The sequence below is a fragment of the Helianthus annuus genome, chromosome 11 (assembly GCF_002127325.2).
Source record: "Helianthus annuus cultivar XRQ/B chromosome 11, HanXRQr2.0-SUNRISE, whole genome shotgun sequence".
Classification (NCBI taxonomy): Eukaryota; Viridiplantae; Streptophyta; class Magnoliopsida; order Asterales; family Asteraceae; genus Helianthus; species Helianthus annuus.
Window position 1 is genome coordinate 22,651,379 of NC_035443.2, and position 20,769 is coordinate 22,672,147.

At 35.5% G+C, this 20,769-nt stretch overlaps 1 protein-coding gene across 1 annotated transcript; it reads right to left on the reverse strand.

The window, feature by feature from the left end:
• Positions 1–15,616: 15,616 nt before the first annotated feature.
• On the reverse strand, positions 15,617–16,330 carry LOC110933843. Its single transcript, XM_022177046.1, has one exon. It carries the CDS (start codon positions 16,328–16,330, stop codon positions 15,617–15,619), a length of 714 nt encoding a protein of 237 aa, XP_022032738.1.
• Positions 16,331–20,769: the final 4,439 nt, after the last annotated feature.

Sequence of the window (20,769 nt, forward strand, 5' to 3'; positions counted from 1 at the left end):
ATTGGAGTAAGGATTGGATCCGACACTGAAGGACTTCAAGAAGTGGCTTATTTTCAAATTAAGAAATATTATTTTTTTTTATTAAAAGCTACCTTTGTAAAACATGGAATTTATTCCATCTTTTTAAATAAAATCCGGTGTTTCTAAACTCTGATATTTTTCCTAACTCACGGTCCTGATGAAATTTCCGCTGCAATATTTTTAAAATAATCACCGGTACCACTGGACTGCTCTCGGCACCGATTCCGGCTAGATGGGGTCGGGGGTCGTGACACTTGACTACGTGTCTAATCTCACTAATTAATCCCCAAATATAACGGGAGATTAATACTGGTTCAGGTGAGGCTAAGGTTGGCACTATCCTAGCATATTCGAAGAATATGGTAGTGTAACCTTCGTAGTCTATTCCAGTCATTTTGAGATTTAGAAACTTATTAGCGATTTGTTCCTTCTCGTTAGGAGGACAGAATTTTCTTTCAACAATTTCCTTAAAGTTGATCCATTCCATTTTATAAACTCTGTCACTTCCCCTAGACTGGAGAATAGTATTCCACCATTCTAAGGCTGCATTTTTGAAAAGATTAGAAGCAAACACAATCTTATCTTCATCTGCACATTTACTTATTTTTATGAATGCTTCTGTCTTTTCTATCCAACGTAAGGCTGCAATGGCTCCTTCATTGCCTGAGAATTCTATTGGTTTGCAGGCCAAGAATTCTTTATAAGAACAACCGTAAGAAGCGGTTCTTCTTCTTTTAGGGATTGGAGCTTGGATAATAGGTCCGTTAGCATTATTCACACTGTGACTTGGTTCTGTGTGTTGGCGTTTACTTCCATTTGCAGATTTATTATCTTCTGCTTCTTTAACAGTTTTGATAATATAAGGCATAGCATCTATAATTCCTTGTGCCATTATATGTTGGATGGCACTGTTATCTATTTGGTTTTTGTTATTCTCATTATTCTGGTTTTCCTGATTTACTTCGTTGTCCATCTGAATTGTGAATATTTAGCATGTATTAATTATCACAGAATAAAGTTGGTGCAAATATTCATACACAATTATACAAACAATTTGGTCAAAAACGTCGATCATTGTGACTTTTACTCTTTTCCATATATACATATAGGCGTCTATTACAAATTACAACTGGAATTCAAATATACTATGCATCCATATCTAGATTATATATATATATATATATATATATATATATATATTTATCAAAGTACAAAATTACACATATATCTAGGAATTTTCTAAGTGCCGTTTATCCAGTATTGCATTTCTCGCTCATCATATTTCCAAACTAGTTTCTCTCCTACCTGTCGGATTCTATTCCCCTCATTTACTAAATCTTCTCCATACTGATAGAGTTCCTGCACCTGTTTTCGACTAATTGGTGGGTCTAATGGTTCAGGTTGAGGTACGGGTTCCTCGTAAGGGTCTGCGCTATTCATCTCGAAAAATGTTCTATCAGTATCCCTCCATGGATCACGTTCTAAAAGCATTGGTTCGTTGGGAGTATATAGGGTTGAGTATGACCTACTGTCGTCAAACCATGGATCATATTGTAAAGGTTGTGGGGTTGGGATTCTAGGTAACTCGTTGGGGTAAAATGCAGGTATTGGGAATTGGTTTTCTTGGTTGGGTTCTGGCATTTGTTGGTCATGGAATAAAGGTAACAGTGGCGGTTCAGTTATTTGGTTAGCATCTACTACTGTAGTGGCTAATATATGGAAATTCGCCAGCTGTCTATCTAATTCCTCTTCCCAAGGTGGCCTTTTGGCTGTTTCCTGAATCTGTGCATTCGCCTCCCTATTAGCCCTGACTATCACCCTCTGTTGTTGCAACTTCTTCATTCTCTTTTTTCTCTCATGTGCTCCTCTATTAAACCAACCTCTTTTATTAGTAGTAAAGGGTTCCTCAGACTGTGCCTTAAATATAAATATTCCTTCTTCGGTATCGGCTGAGTATCCTGAGGGATCTGGTTGAGATGATGTTCCCTCATTTTTTGGTGAACTACCTAAATGACGATAGGCGTCCGAAGTTCCTTGCTCACTCATACTGTAAACTAACAAATAGTCAAATAACATAAAACAATATTTACACATAAGTTATTTCCTAACATAGAATTTTTAAGTGTCAGCGGAACACTTCTTGGGCTTAAACCAGTGGCTGTAGCTCTGATACCACTCTCTGTCGCAGCCCCCGACCCCTACCCCAGGAGCGGGCGCCGTGAGGGCAGTATCAATGGTATCGGTGTTTATTAATTTAGCAGCAGAAACATCAGGACCGTAGTTAGGAAATATGTTTATCAGAGTAAAACACCAAACTTTTATAATAATAATTTATTGGGAAAACCCAAGTTCATTTGACAATACATTTGTAGGGATAACCCTATTTATTGAAAACAAAACTTCTTCTTTATTTAAGTAACTTTTATAGCCACTTTTCCAAGCCCTCGGTGCTCTCCAGCTGGTTTCTATTGGCTTTCACATTTGTTACCTAAAACAGGTTTTAAAAATATTTTATTAGCAAGAAATACTGGCGAGTGCATCCCAGTTTAATCAAAAAACAGTTTATATAATTTCACAGTATTGACAGCGATTACAATGTTTATATCTACACAATTACTCATTCAGTACTGTCAGTCCTGACAGGTGGGTCATATTACTCATTGGCTAACTCTTTGTCCAATGGTAACGTCTTTCACATTTTGTATACAAAAACCCAACATACCGGTAGTAATTGAAGAATACATAGACTCAATCACTGATAATTATATTTTAAAACAATTGAGGTTTTGTAAAAACAGTTTACGAAAAGCAGATGTACTCACATTGGTTACTTAGGTAAAACTAAAGCTTCCTGAGAATCTCCTGGTTATTATCTATTAAAATCAAACAATGCACACGTGTTAGTTAAATAACCCAATTCACATTAACCGTACAACTCGGGACAGAATTCCAATGACTGAGTCGGGCAGAGCCGACATGCATTACGGAATCCTAAATCAATTGAGTGTACACACGAGACAGAATTCCAATGACTGAGTCGGGTAGAGCCGACATGCATTACGGAATCCTAAATCAATCGTGTAGGGTAATAGCAGGGTTATAGTACTTACAACGAGGCAGAGCTTCGCTTTATAGTGGGTATTATGCCCGAGTAGAATTTCTACTATATAGAAATTGAGAGAGAATAGAAAATTTTGAACGGTGAGTTCTGAGTTCGAACGCCCCTTTTATAGGCCTGATCACTGACCCCGTCGCGCCCCGCGGCGCTCCAAGGCCTGCCCGTCGCGGGCCACTAGAGCCAAAAAAGGCGGCTGTAGGGTTGTCGAGTCAAGGGGTAGGCTTGCCGTGTCATAGGACACGTGGCATCATTGTGAGCCGGCCAAGCAAGGGCCGTCGCGCCCCGCGAAGGATCCTCCTTCGTCTGTCGCGGCCGCGAGCGACACAAAGATTTTGTTTTTCTTGTTTTTCACAAGTATCAAGGTATATCGGGTCCGTTTCTCGCGTACGGGGTACGTAGGGAATGTTTTAGGGTCAAGTTAAGGGTTCTAGGAGGGTCGTTATAAACAGTCACATTTTTTCAAATGAAAGACCAAGTCTTCTACTTGACTTAGTCTTATTTAATCATCTTGCATTACATTAATAACATGTCCGAAAATAGGTTAGTTGTAAATAAGAAACATGTCCAGAATATCAAACCTGATAAATATCCCAGATGGTTAGTCTTGGCCCGAAATATTGGTCGAAATATTCAGCCATAACATCAGCACTCTCATTAAAAAGTTATGTGGCGTTTTTTGTGTTATATAGGTAGGTGTAAGGCTCTATAACTCTACTAATTATAAGGAACTAATATGTGGTGTTGTTTGAACTGATGCCCTCAAACTTGAGAGTTTGAATCTGGATGGGAAGAGGTTATTGGAGAGTTTAATCACACTGATAATGATTGGTTATCTGTTTCTTTTGTTCTTAGGGAATCATGGATTCCTACATAGTACATGATGGAATTTTTGTCCGGTGCGTATGACCTTGAGGCCCGAGAGTAAAAACCATTTCTTTGGTTAAGTCTGTAATTCGAAGTCTACTATAGTGGAGTTTATGACTCATTATGAAACAACACTTGAAGCACAATGTCATACTCACCAAAAAATTGATCATGACCTGTGTTATACACGTCCCTAATTCAAAAGTAACTATCAAGTTTTGGAGAAACAAGCTGCAAAGATATATACGAAAAGTATTTTTCTTGATGTATAGGTTGAACTTATTGGGATTAAGGATTGCATAAATTCTCATTATGAAGATCAACCCGTTGTGTTTGTTAAGTTTTTTGTAAATGATTTTCAACAGCCATGTTCATCGTGATTTGAGGTAATAGGCGATTTTTTTGTGTTCTATAATTAGTATGTTAAGTTTGAATGCATGTATGTTTTTATTGGCGTTTACGTGTTGTGTTATGTTGTCTTGTGTTGTGTTGTGTTGATGGTGTTTTTATCACTTATACTAATAGTTGAGGGTTTACACGATTTTTAGCTAATGGCGTTTTTATAACCTATAAGAATGGTATTTTTCTTGTATACCCCTTTGGCGTTTTTGTTGTATACTTACTTTGTGTTATTTACATGTTATGTTCCAGAAGCTTGATTGTACCAGCTATTGTTCATGCAGACGTTTTAAAAAGTTTGGATGGTTATGCAGACACATCTTTTATATTTTTGAGAAGCATGTAAATAAAGGAATTTCCAAAACAATATATACTTAATAGATGGCGTAGAGATGTTGCCCCCAACTGTTCTACTAATTTTCCATTGAGTTGTGATTTTTTTTATGTAATGTTGATCCTCATGTTCAATCTATGATTCGCGACATTATTTTTGATACTAAATATACTTTGAATCATTTGTTGAACACCAAGGATGAACTTTCTTTGTATAAGGAACATGTTCAATCTTATATGGAGAAGGTTAAAGATATGCATCTTGTTGCCCCGGCTCCTAGCAAAAGGGACATGTTTGCTAAGATAATCAGGCATTACCAAAGTAACAAGAACCCTATACGAGTGCCTGTTGGATACAAGTCTAAAGGTTCTGGATCTCGCAAGCATATCAAATCCAAACAAAAGGAGTGTCACGACCCCCGACCCCATCCTAGCCGGAATCGGGAGCCGCGAGCAGTCCAGTGGTACCGGTGATTATTTTGAAAAACATTGCAGCGGAAATTTCATCAGGACCGTGAGTTAGGAAAATATCAGAGTTTAGAAACCACCGGATTTTATTTAAATAGGTGGGATAAACCCAGGTTTTACAATGGTAGCTTTAATAAAGATAAATTTTATTATATAAAACAATATTTCTTAATTTGATTTTAATAAATAAAATAAGCCACTTCTTGAAGTCTTTCAGTGTCGGATTCACTCCTTACTCCAATCTACTTGTAATTACCTGAAACGCGTTTTAAAAAGGTTTTGTCAGCGGGAAATACTGAGTGAATCATTCATTTTACTGAAAACGACACATTTGTTATAATTCACAGTGTTAAGATCTTTTACGCATGTTTCTGATATCAACCAACTACCCACAGTATTTGTCACTCGACCGGATCTGTGACAGTGGTCATATCACCATTGGCTGCCCCAATGAATGACGTAAATCAATTAAATTAGGTTCGCCCACCTAAAATGATTTAAACTGTAGTAATGTGCACAATACCCCACATACTGGCTGTAATTTGGTGATTACATCAACTTAATCACTGTAATTACACTTCTGAAAAATAATTTGGAGTATTGTAAAATAATTGATTAAAAAGAGAGAATGACTCACATTATAATCATGCAGATTCATACGGCCAAAGTTTGATATATTGCAGATTTATACAGGTAGAGCTTAGCCTATTGATTTAGCCTTGTAACCTAGTGCATACGAACTAGGTAGGTAACTTAATACAACAATTACGATAACTCACGAGATCAAATTCTCACAACGAACGACAAAGTGCGATACTTAAACATCCATCGATTTAACGACGAACGACAAAGTATGATACTTAAACATCCATCGAATTAACGACGAACGACAAAGTATAACCCTAATGTGGGCGGCACTTAAACATCCATTGGATATATTGATCTCGGAAAATGAATCGTAATAGCGATCGAGTTAATACCCTGTATCGTAGCAGCATCCCCTCTACTAATTAGTGATTTTGTAGTAATCGAACTATAACTCAGCGTAGAATTGGAATTTCTACGTCGTTTCAACTTCCAGATTCAAGTCCCAAGGCCCTCTATTTATACTGAAAATTTGCATCTCCCGCGTGTCGCGGAAGAATTCGGGGAACCTCCCGCGTATCGCCTGGGATGTCATTTTTAGGGTAGGGTAGGTACGTGTCCAACTAGCTCAGGTGAGTCGACAGTTTTTATAAATTCAATTTAGACAGCGTATTATATGGATAATCGTAAGCTAGGGTTTACCCCCCCCCCCCGAGTTTTAGGGGCCCTGATCCTGATTCTGGTTGTTCTAAAATTTTTAGGGTTTATGCTAAATTACTTGGTTGTCTTAATTAGGGTTTCCTATAGGTTAAATAAGATAATAATTTATAGTTTCGGGTGAGGGTTGTTACATCCTCCCCACCTTAAGAAAAATCTCGTCCTCGAGATTTACTGAAATAGATGAGGATCTTTTTGTTTCATTTCTGATTCCAGATCTTAAGTGTATTCTGGTCCTTTCTTTGAATCCCACTTGATTTTGACCAATACTAGGCGTTTGTGTTTGAGAAATTTCATCCTTCGATCTTTCATCTGAAGGGGTTTCTCAACAAAGTTTAACTTTTCATTTACCTCTATATCTTGAAGAGGTACTACCAGAGATTAAACATTTCTTGAGATTGGAGACATGAAATACATCATGTACTCCGGCTAATTCTTCTGGTAGTTGTAAATGATAGGCAACTGGTTCTATGCGTTGAATTACTGGAAATGGTCCTATGTACTTTTGGACTCAGTTTTCCTTTCTTACCGAATCGTACTATTCTTTTCCAAGGAGAAACTTTCAGAAGTACTTTGTCTCCGACTTGAAACTTTAATGGCTTGCAGTGATTGTCCGCATAGCTTTTCTGGCAATCTCGAGCCGTTTTTAGTCTTTCCTTGATTTGAGTTATTTTGTCAAGGGTTTCTTGTACAAATTTTAGGATCTGATATTTAACTTTTTCCTATTTCTGCTCAACAAACTGGAGTTTTGCACTTGCGTCCGTACAGTGCTTCGAATGGGACAGTTTCGATACTTTTATAGGAGAATTTAATTAAGGGTAAGTGGTTATCCTACTTGAATGGTTATCACACATGCTCGCAGCATGTCTTCCAAGGTTTGAATGGTTCTTTCACTTTGTCCGTCTGTTTGGGGATGATAAGCTGTACTTAAATTTAGTCGTGTTCTCATTGCTATTTGGAAACTTGTCCAGAAATGAGAAGTGAAACGACTATCTCTGTCCGATACAATGGAGAGTGGAACTCCATGTAAGGATACTATTTCATCTACGTACAACTTGGTTAACCTTTCCATGCTAAAGGTTTCTTTCATAGTTAGAAGATGAGCTGATTTGGGTAAATCGATCCATGATTACTCAAATCGCATTATTACCTTTTCTGGTTTTGGGTAACTTAGTAACAAAATCCATTGTTAAAAGTTCCTATTTCCATATAGGCATTTCTAATTGTTGGAGTAATCCTGAAGGTTTCTAGTGCTCTGCCTTAACTTGTGAACAAGTAAGATACTTAGATACATGACTGGCAATGTCCATTTTTCATTCCTATCCACCAAAAGTTATTTCTTAAATCTTGGTACATCTTATTGTTACCTGGGTACATGGTATACCTAGATCTATGGGATTCCTCTAGAATTTTACTTCTTACTTTTCCCTGCTTAGGTACCCAATTGTTTTCTTAGGGAATCTCCAAATTCTATCACTTCCTCGTGTTAATTCTTTGGCTTGTCCTTTTATTCCTTCAGCATCGTCTTCGATTGCTGTTTCTTGAACTTTCTTTAGTTGTTCCATTAAATCTAACTGTAGATCTAATCTAAGAGCATGGCCTCGCTTTTGCTTTTCATGATACTTACGACTTAAAGCATCTGTAACTACATTTGCTTTTCTTCGTGATACTGGATATCACAGTCGTACTCATTTAGGATTTCCATTTATCTTCTTTGCCTCATGTTTAGTTCTTTTTGCCCAAATGCGTACCTTAAGTTTTTGTGATCTGTATCTACAGATAATGTCTCCAAATCTTGAGGGCAAAATTATAGTTCCTAATTTTAAATCATGAGTTGTATAATTTTCCTCGTGCTTTTTCAAGTGCCTGGAGGCATACGCAATTACCTTTTTGCGTTGCATCAACACACTCTACTCCTAATTTTGAAGCATCACAATATACTTCAAAATCTTCAGTTCCTTCTGGCAATGCTAAAATTGAAGCACTTGTTAACCTTTGATTTAATATCTTAAGAGCTTCTCCTTGTCTAGGTCCACTCAAACTTAACTGTTTTACAGGTTAGCTGAGTTAAGGGTTTAGTTATTTTAGAAAAATCTTTGATAAATTGTCTATAGTATCCAGTTAAACCTAGAAAACTTCGAACTTTTATGGCTGTTTGCGGAACCCTCTATTTAGTAATTGTTTCTATTTTAGGAGGATTTACATGGATACCTTCGTGATTTTCCACATGACCTAAGAATTGCACTTCCTGTAGCCAGAATTCATACTTCGATAATTTGGCGTACAACTTCTCTTTTCTTAACAAAGTTAAGAGTGCATGCAAATGCTCACAATGTTCTTTTTGACTATTGGAATAAATAAGTATGATAACTTAATTTATATACATTAAATGGTTATTATTATGGTTGGATATTGATTAGTACTGCCTTGTTTAAGCATAGGTGATCAGTCCATGCCTAACTAAGGCTAGGCTATTCAATATCTGCTCCTGACAATAACCAGAGTATTTAAAATGCTGATATATTATTATAAACTTAAATCGGAATAGGAGGTGAATTTGTGTATCATTATCTGAGTATATGATTGTTTTAAGATTGCTTATATAGAATAAATTAATAAGGCAATTTAATATAAATAATTTTTTTAAATAAATAAATAATTAAATCCGAGATTAGCGAAATCTTCAGATTTTGTGGAAATGTCACCAAAGGGTGATTGTGATCAAAGAAACATTTTAGTGAAGTCGAAGGCCAAAAACATGTTATAGTTCAAGAGAATCAAAGTGCTTATTGGGATTATTTTGGATTTGAATATGATGGCTTAAAATATCATATGGGACCTGGAATTGAATACAAATTGCGAACAATTTAACTGGGTTTGAACAAAACGAGTTGTAATAAGGAAGTTTGGACATCATTACAACAGAAACCATGGAAAATCGAGTTTTTCAAGAAATTGATTTGATATTAAAGAGTCATCGCTTTGTAAAACGAGGTTTTACTATGCAAAGATCAATTATAGCGAAATGATATTTGAACTTTTGATAAAACAACAATTGGTATAATGTCCTCCTATGGTCTTCCTAATTTGAATGAACCATAAGTACAATGAACGTGTGGATTTACCAAGAAGTGTAAAAATTAGCTACTATGAAAGAAATCCTCATGGTATGATGCCTATTAGAAGGAGTAGAAACACGAGAGTTAACTTACTATAGGCAGAAGTCAGAATTTCAATAATATAAAAACTTTACTTGGAATTCCGTGTGATAACTAGTGTGACGTTATTATGGAATGTCGAAAATAAAATAAAATAGAGAATTTACAAAGGTATGTGATTCCTTTTTGCAGTGTGAAGATGGTTAAACTGTGCACCGATGTTTGTGAAATCTCGTTACAACGTACCTTAGCGAGATTTGTATTGTTTGTAGAATCGTGTGGCAAGAGTGTTTCTTTCTAATTAGTCGTTTTTTTTCTACTGGCGGAAATAGTATTGATGTCATAGTGCCCAATTTATAATTTCCAAAGGTCTTGCCTTGGAAGTCGTGTGTGATAAACTTCGACGTTTGTGGACATATAATTTAATAAGTTTCATGTGCTTTCTTGTGCATTAGCACAACTTTATTTGCGTAAATCATATATGGTAATTCTTTTAGAATTTCTTTTACTCTTAATGATGTCCCAACTTAATGGGTTTCCATTGTCAAACGAGCTACGGGACAATTGATCAAACGGAATAATATTTGATATCGGAAAGGTATTCCTGATAAAGAAATCTAGACACAGATGCTAGTGCTTTATTTCAAATTGTCAATCCTTATGGTTTTTGGATTTCCTTATAGATATACCTATCTATATAATCACATATTTCACATGCTGAAATAAACATACCATTTATCAAGTCAACGTATTAACAAAGTCATATTTCCAAAAACCCAATCAAATATCTGGTCATAATGCTATTTTAGGGAAATCTTGTCACTTGTTTGACATATTATATACCCCGTCTTACCCGGTTCACGCCGGAGAGGTAATCTCAGTATATCCGGACAAACTGGAGAGTCTGCTACTCTATACCTAGTTTTGCCGGAGAAAATTTTCTATTTCCCATAAATAGTATTTTTTCAAGATTTTTAAAAGTGCCTCTTTTATTAGGACTTTTATCCAGAATCAAGGAAATTTATATTTCCCTAACATATCTTATTCTCGACTAAATAATATCAATAAGTAAGAAGCAATTACGTGCTATTGCCTGCTAATTGTCATTTTTATGGAATACCAATATCCATTACATTGTACTTATATAAGTAATTTACCTTTAAAGTTTATTTAAGGCAAAATTCTTAAATTCAAGTCTAAATATCATCCGGAGTGCTATCAGATAATATTAAGCTTCTAATTTTCCATTTAAACTTAGGTATTATTATAACACCTAATTGCGTAAACAAGTGGCTTAGCTTATACTAAGGCATCTTTTCTTATGTTCAAGTCTAAATGTTATCAGATGTGCTACCCGTTAATAGCAATCTCCTAACTCTTTTATTTAAGCTTAAGTATCATTATCACAACACTTATAGGCTTAAAGCAGTGGCTTAGCTCTGATACCACCTTCTGTCACGACCCCCGACCCCATCCTAGCCGGAATCGGGAGCCGCGAGCAGTCCAGTGGTACCGGTGATTATTTTGAAAAACATTGCAGCGGAAATTTCATCAGGACCGTGAGTTAGGAAAATATCAGAGTTTAGAAACCACCGGATTTTATTTAAATAGATGGGATAAACCCAGGTTTTACAATGGTAGCTTTAATAAAGATAAATTTTATTATATAAAACAATATTTCTTAATTTGATTTTAATAAATAAAATAAGCCACTTCTTGAAGTCTTTCAGTGTCGGATTCACTCCTTACTCCAATCTACTTGTAATTACCTGAAACGCGTTTTAAAAAGGTTTTGTCAGCGGGAAATACTGAGTGAATCATTCATTTTACTGAAAACGACACATTTGCTATAATTCACAGTGTTAAGATCTTTTACGCATGTTTCTGATATCAACCAACTACCCACAGTATTTGTCACTCGACCGGATCTGTGACAGTGGTCATATCACCATTGGCTGCCCCAATGAATGACGTAAATCAATTAAATTAGGTTCGCCCACCTAAAATGATTTAAACTGTAGTAATGTGCACAATACCCCACATACTGGCTGTAATTTGGTGATTACATCAACTTAATCACTGTAATTACACTTCTGAAAAATAATTTGGAGTATTGTAAAATAATTGATTAAAAAGAGAGAATGACTCACATTATAATCATGCAGATTCATACGGCCAAAGTTTGATATATTGCAGATTTATACAGGCAGAGATTAGCCTATTGATTTAGCCTTGTAACCTAGTGCATACGAACTAGGTAGGTAACTTAATACAACAATTACGATAACCCACGAGATCAAATTCTCACAACGAACGACAAAGTGCGATACTTAAACATCCATCGATTTAACGACGAACGACAAAGTATGATACTTAAACATCCATCGAATTAACGACGAACGACAAAGTATAACCCTAATGTGGGCGGCACTTAAACATCCATTGGATATATTGATCTCGGAAAATGAATCGTAATAGCGATCGAGTTAATACCCTGTATCGTAGCAGCATCCCCTCTACTAATTAGTGATTTTGTAGTAATCGAACTATAACTCAGCGTAGAATTGGAATTTCTACGTCGTTTCAACTTCCAGATTCAAGTCCCAAGGCCCTCTATTTATACTGAAAATTTGCATCTCCCGCGTGTCGCGGAAGAATTCGGGGAACCTCCCGCGTATCGCCTGGGATGTCATTTTTAGGGTAGGGTAGGTACGTGTCCAACTAGCTCAGGTGAGTCGACAGTTTTTATAAATTCAATTTAGACAGCGTATTATATGGATAATCGTAAGCTAGGGTTTACCCCCCCTGAGTTTTAGGGGCCCTGATCCTGATTCTGATTGTTCTAAAATTTTTAGGGTTTATGCTAAATTACTTGGGTGTCTTAATTAGGGTTTCCTATAGGTTAAATAAGATAATAATTTATAGTTTCGGGTGAGGGTTGTTACAATGAGCCCATTGAAATGTCAAAAAAGAAGGCGGGGATGAAAGAAAGACGGTGTCAAAATTGAAAGAAATATGGTCATTATGCCTCTACATGCAAGCAACCTGTGATTAAAAGAAGATCAACACGTTCCTTGAGAGCATATGCGAGCGAAGAATACTTTGGCATTTTATTTTCGTTTGACAAATTGATTTGTTTTTATTTGCATCATGACAAAGATTGACGTTTATTTTTACATTTTAAATTCAATTTTGTGTTTCAACCATTTAACATAGTTTAGCGTTTTATCAATATATCATTGGTGTTTTAACATTTTATCTAATGTAACTTGCGTTTTTAAAGATATTATTTTAACATATCATGGCGTTTTCATAAAGAAAAACCTTTCACTCATTTAAAAACACGCCAACCATTCATCAAAATTCAAAAAAAAGTCAAAATTCATCATCTGATGGGATTACAGCAAAGATGTAACCACCACTCCCTTCTTCTTCTTGTTCAGATTCTTCATCTTCATTTTCAGATTCACACTTATTGACGTTTAATTCCTACAGTGTTTGAAGTCTCCATTAAAACATTTCTTCAAGTGAAACAACTGTTGGAGATCTGACAGTGTTTAAAGCCATAAAGCTACAAAGTTGTTGCAGAAAATCAAGACCCTGTCTTATTAAGATGGTATCAATTAGGTAACCTTCTTCCACTCCATAACTCCACATAACATTTACTATTTCCATTTCCTCATCATAACGTGAACCTGTAACTGTTTCTTCCTGAAAATCATCATCAATATATTTTGGAAACTCTCTTCTTAGTCTTCTGATTAAGGTGTGTATTTTTTTTTCACACAAGTTATCAAAAGGAACCCTAAGGTCGTGAGTAGTCCCCTTTAAACATCTTCAGCCATATTCATTATGGCGTTTATTATCTTGACCATTAGTCTTATTCTGTCTGCGAATCTGGTTACGAATCTATCAATTGATGACTCGAACCTCCATAAAACTATGTTGGTCGTTACTTGTTACTTTTGTTAATGCATTTTTTTTGTATGCTGTTTATATGATATTGCGTTTTCTTTGCCATGTGTGTTTTATACAACGATAGAGGTGTTATATAATGGATTTTTTTGGCGCGTTCTTTTTTTGCACAAAATAAACCATAACTACAAAGACAACATGCCCACTTTATATTTTATGTGGCGTTTCAGAACCATCAACATTTATGATTCTGAAAACAACATTTATGTCTATAAAAGTTTTGGTAGTTTAATAGTTTCCATGGCGGTTTGGCATTTTCATTCCCTTTCATATAAGATCTATATAAGATCTGCTATAATTTGCTTTTCTATCCTCAAATTAATCTTTCACCAGTAATCACCCAGCTCACGTTTTTTAGGGTTACAGTTAATTACAAAAACGCCAGCGCGTCAATCTTGTCCCTTGATTGGTTTCATCCAACGACTGAGAATCGTTCCTAGCGTTTAAAGTAGACAATTTTTAGCCCTTCATCGACCTGTTTTTTTTTTTAATTATACATGATTAATTACCAGAATTTTAAGGTTTTGGCTAGAATCTTGGCGGATCGCTAATTTCGGCCGACTAGAGATTATTACACCGATTAGCTAAAAATTAATCAATAATCGACCGACTAGCGACTAATCTGATTTTTTCAACACTAGATACATCAGACCTTTCAATTATCAAGGAACACTAAACTTCCTATTGGCAACGATGGTCAGAACTAATATTTAGGAATACAAATTAAATTTAGGAACTAAGACTATGGGGTATGGGGTGTGGGTTGGAGAGAAACGCCCAAGTCCCCACCCCGGGTGGGCTTGGGTTTGGGCGTGGTCTCTTGGGCGGAAGTTTAAGGCCGGGCGTGGGGCAGGGCTACCACATGGACATGGCGGAACCTCATTGGCCAAGAGCACTAGCCTTTGAAATTGTTTTTTTTTTTCCACACCACCCAACCCACGCCCTACCATACCTCTTTGAAATTGGCTTTTGATCTTGGGTGTCTCATAGTCCACGTATCACACCATGCCCCAACCCACGCCCCACCATACCCCACCGTCTAACTTCTCGTTCTTAATACAAATTAAATAGAAGTTTTAAAAGTTAAACAAACTTTAGATAAAAATTGTTTTATAAGGATGGAGAATCCATTGTACATGATATAACAAATCACAATACTTACCATTAATTTCTCTTTTCTCGGTCGATCCCTTGACACAATAAAATACTATTTAAATATCAGTGCCATAAGAAGTTTTTTTTTTTTTTTTTTCATTTTCTACTTCCAGTATTATGGAACTAATTGATTTTTATTGAAATTTGAATCTTATCATTTAAACAAAGAGGCTCAAATCATATAATGAATCGACTATAAGTTTATATTTAAGATTTCCCAAATTCTTATTGAAAATTTTTAATCCTATGTGTTCTAACAACTGATACAATTAATAGTGTACATTTTCTTAACCGTAATTGTTTTATTTAACATAATTTTGATGACTATTTTCTAGCTACTCAATATCTACGTTAATTTTCAAGCTTTTGAATGAAGTTAGATTATTTATTTATCATCTTTTATAGAGTTTCAACCTACATAAAAAAACTCCAAGTCAATAAAACAAAGATCTCATGAATGGTTCATGTTCAATGTAAGTTGTGTTTTAAAATAGCCTCTTAAAAATGTTTCATGCTCAAAAGTTGTGTTTTAGCTAGTCTGAATGGTTAGCACAATATGAACTACTAACGAGGTCTCATGAATTTTCATAATAAGTTATCACGGCTATCGCAAAAAAAATAAAATAAAATAAAATAAAAAAAAATAACAAAGAGAACCGACTTTTATACGTGCATATTCCTTTATATAAATCAGGGAATATTTTATTAGACAAAAACAAAGAAATATAAGAAATGTGCGCACGCACACTTACATAAGAACCACCATCACTAAGAAAGAACTTTAAAAATTGTGATCAATATTAGGGCCTCCGGGGACCAATCGTTAAGAACCGATGAAATTGGTATCAGGATTGGGGCCTCCGGGGACCAGTCGTTGAGAACCGATGAAATTGGTATCGGGATTGGGGCCACTGGGGACTAGTCGTTGAGAACCGATGAAGTTGGTATCGGGATTGGGGCCACTGGGGACTAGTCGTTGAGAACCAAAGAAGTTGGTATCGGGATTGGGGCCACTGGGGACTAGTCGTTGAGAACCGATGAAGTTGGTATCGGGATTGGGGCCACTGGGGACTAGTCGTTGAGAACCAATGAAGTTGGTATCGGGATTCGGGCCACTGGGGACTAGTCGTTGAGAACCGATGAAGTTGGTATCGGGATTGGGGTCACTGGGGACTAGTCGTTGAGAACCGATGAAGTTGGTATCGGGATTTGGACCACTAGGGACTAGTCGTTGAGAACCGATGAAGTTGGTATCAGGATTGGGGCCTCCAGGGACTAGTCGTAAAGAACCAATGAAATTGGTATCGGGATTGGGGCCTCCGGGGACTAGTCGTCGAGAAACGATGTGTGCTTCTGACATGACCCTCCTCTTATAACACTTCAATGCTAGCTTGTTAAACCCGTGTTTTTGCAATATACTACACATATCCTTTCTCGCTTTTATATCTACGTTTGATGGAGGTGCACATTGTGAAAGTGAGATGAAGGTCGACAAAACTAACAACAAGCAAAGGGTGGATTTGAAAAGACTGGCCATAGCGTCGAAAATGGGATGATTGTACAATCAAAACGATTCACTTATATAGGGAGACAAAGTTGGTAAATTGGAAACGATATTCTGACAATGAAACTTGCAAATATTAATAGCGTACAAGATTCGTAAAATCTTTATTTTTATTTAAACTTATTTACTAACGTAATATTGTTATAAATTAGCTTGATTTAAAAATTTAAATGTCTATTTATTATGTGATACAAGTGAATAAGTATAAATGTTGTGCGTTACAAGTGAATAAGTATTTGTTTATTTTATTAAATGTTGTGCGTTACAAAAAATATATAGTGATGCAAAAATATTTATAGTAAAACTATTAATTAAATAGTGATTTGTTTCTTTACAAAGTAACTTATTTCGAAGAAGTAACAATATTAGAAGAACTTATTTAAAAAAAAACTTATTTCGAAGAAGTAACGTAATGAAAGCATTAAGATGCGACACTTGTATTTTAGGTGAGATATATATAGACGTCTGTATAATAACATATCATACATGTCTAGTTACACAAAATATGTAGATAATTACGCAACACATGTGTATAGTTAAGCATTATTATATATAAGTACACAACATACGTATATAATTACGAATTGTTATAAGCAAAATTGAATCAACGTTTGTTTAGATAGCTAGCAATATTAGACTATGGAGTGTGGGGGACTTGAGTTGAGAGCATTGCTCGACACGTGGTAGTCGTGGACTTCACCAGTCCATATCCAAAAAAGTGGGGTGTGGAAGGGGCGAGGCCAGGCGACGTTGAGGTGCCATGTGGCACCAAATTTTGTTTATTTTTATTTTTTATATTAATCATAGAATTTAATAAAGTAATTTTAAAAACACTTTTTTATTTATATTAAATAACTACAATAAAAAAAATACATTACATCACAAAAACAAAAATCAATCATCTTCATCTTCAATGGAGTCGAATTTATGAAGTGTCGAAACAAAACAAATTTATCATACGAATTGCTTGAACTTTAAGAATCCATTGTATATATATTTTTTTGGAGATTGGTAGTGGTTTTTTGAATTTTTGGATAGTAAAAATGAGTAAGAATTGTTTGATTTATATAGAATATAAGTAAAAGTTTTTTTTTTAAAATAGCCGTTGGCCAATAGCCATACCAAACGACTAGCCCAACGGTCCTATCTCACCAGCCAATCCAAACTAGCCAACTCACCTCCCCCCCCCCCCCCGCGCGGGCAGGCTTCAAACCCATGCCAGGGGGGCAACGCCGTGACCAACGCTGGCCCGATATGATTTAGCCAGCGTTGCTTGACATCTCCATCCCAACTCACGCCCCACACCCCGTGTTCTTATGCTTAGTTTAAAGACATTTAAGTTCTTGATTTTATAGTATACATGTTTAAACAAAAAAAAGGTCAACAATGAAGGCCGACTTCATGTTACGACTTTGACATCACTTAAATACTTTTATTTTATCTTATATTTGTAAACTGCCACCCTGCAAGAAAATTCACTCAAACTTGAAACTTCACGTATAATTACAATATATTCTAAGAAACTAAATATATTATACAATCACGTATAATTACAATATTCTAAGAAACTAAATATATTGTACAATGTACTAAAGGAAGAGGATAATAAGATATAATTCAAATCTTTTAAATTATTCCCTCCATTACTTCATGTATAATTACAATATTCTAAGAAACTAAATATATTGTACAAATGTATTAAAGGAAGAGGATAATAAGATTCTAAGAAACTAAATATATTGTACAATGTATTAAAGGAAGAGGATAATAAGATATAATTCAAATAATTTAAATTATACCCTCCATGAAATCTTCACATTTATGGAGTGTATATTTGGTATCTCCCATTTACTTGTAATTATATTGTATCATTCATATATATCGGTAACATATAAATACAAGAGAAAATGAGCAAACAAAGGAGAGATACCATATATACACTCAATAACTATAAAACTATGCATATTACAATGTAAGGGTGCACCGGGCATTATGCGGGGAGGCAAGCGGTGACCCAAGTTTCCGAGCGGGAACACCGCCGTCATTCCTGCGGTGAGGCAAATAGGGGACCAAGATCGGTGTATGTTCACCGCACAAGAAATTGCACAAGGATCGAGATTTTAACGTCGGGCAACGATCAAATGTTTAAAAAAAATCAATTTTAACCAATATAAATAACCAACTTCAATCTAATTTTTTACCACACCCATTCTCAAACTTATACTCTAAAAATGTCACACCCTGGCTTTGCGGAAGCGTGGTTAATTTGTGTGACTTCTTAATACCATAGCTTAATCATAACAAAGCTATATGAATTTAAAAACCATGCAAGTCATCCATTAAGTTTTTGAAAACATAGTACAATACCATTGTTTTTAACATGCAACCATAACCTTGTTCAGAAACATAACAACTTATAACAAAACATAAACGTGATTTAGGGATTGTGTCTTGTCCAGGTAAGAGACACAACCCTAAACCCTGATGACTTCATGACCAGTGCAGCGGAAAACGTTCCATACCGTGCCAGATCCGTTTAATTTCCTGAAATACATGTGAGTTGAAAAATCAACAATAATGTTGAGCGAGTTCATGCGTAAGTGAGTATGTAAAACCTTTGTGAGTATAAAAAAAATACTTGTGGTATGTAGCAGTGTAAGAGGACTTGTGATCACCAATGGTTTGCAAGGCCACTGACATATGTGAAGTGCAAATAGGGAGACTCAAACCTAGCAGATTTATGCCACGGCAAGTATGTGGACAAAGTCACCCCACGGTCCGTTTCTAGTTTGGCCGGGGGCTGGGCTCGCTACACCCAGATAGATCTACCGCTCCTGTCCCTCGGTCCCTCCATGAGGACTAATGGCCCCATGTTGTTCCTATCCACTCACATGATCGTATAACACCTCCTTACGTTAAACATACCGTTGTAAAGTACTCGTAAATCATAGTAACATGTATTTCACCCCCGCAGTTAAGTAAACTGAAAACAGTTAGAGAAAAGGGGGACATGAACTCACAGTGAATGCGTATCTCTACCAAGTAATCCGAATATCCGAAGCTGTGCAACGACCTACAGGTGCTAATTCTATTAGACGGATGGCCGTGCCTTAGCTTTATAACTTACATTTTTAGGAGACGGTTAGACAACCGTTTCGTGTACATACTTGGTATTTTACTTTCCTTCCCAAGGATGGGGGATTTAAATACATGTGTATTTATACTATCTCATTAAGTCCCACTTAATATATTTTTATTTCTTATTCCAAAATATAATTATTTTTCTCAAAAATAATATATTTTCTCTTTACATAATACTTTCCAAAATAATACGTTGACAACATACGTGTTGGTGAATATTTCCGCGTAATGCGTAAGTTACGTTTTAATGATTAGGTGGTAATAGAAATTACCGTTGTAACTTTTATGCTTGTCGTATAAGCGTTTGTATTATCTTGGGTTTGACAAGTTAGTAAATATTATTTTTACTCTAAAAATAATATTTATACATTTTCACAAAATAATCATAAACAGTGTTGTGACAAAATATATTTACCGAATATATATTTATCACGTTTGGTTTTGTGAAAATCCCACCTCCGATTATTTAATAAATAAAGTCATGGCGAAATATAGTTTTGAAAACATGTCAAAAGTAGTCTAACACTTGTAAATAATTCTAAGTGTTAGATTTTTAGAAAATTTCGCCAGAGTTTCCCCTGTAACTGGAGGTGGCCACGCTTTCAAGCGTATCATTTTCTTTTACAAAATCACTTCTTCTATTTCAATCAATCAATTTCCAACATAATAAACAAGTTTCAACACTTCGAATTCGTAGACTAGTATGTAAAATCACAATATTACATGAACTTGTAGTTTTTCTAAAACTATTATGTAGATCTCGTTATATTTAGTGGATCTAGGTATAAAATAGTTTATTCTTGCAAAAACCCCGTTTTTGGAACAAATCACTCTTTACAACTTCCGACAATTTTTATAAAAATTGTTATTTTGTCGGATCTTTCATTTCACAAGTGTTTATACACTTGTAGATTATAAAAATCACATTTGTTAACATGTTATACAACTTTTATAAAACATGATTTTCTCAACACCCGGTCCTACGAATATACCACTTGTACATACGTAGATCGGCTCGTCTTAAATACTATTTTTCACGTTAAAACACTTTTACACAAGTTCATGATTCCCGTGTGGTGGAGTTTCACCTTTTAACCCTTGTACAAAAGAAACAAGTGTATGTCAAGATACGTGATCTTAACAAAGTCGGGTTAAACGATGATAAGAGCCACCACATCGTAGATCGGGCCATAAAAACCAACATATTCAAATACTACGACATTTACACGCGTTATGTTCTTTTATCCAACGATTTTCACTTTTTAGTAGAC

Coding starts and splice junctions, on each gene's coding strand:
- LOC110933843 (XM_022177046.1), bottom strand. CDS start 16,330: ATGGCCAGTCTTTTCAAATCCACCCTTTGCTTGTTGTTAGTTTTGTCG.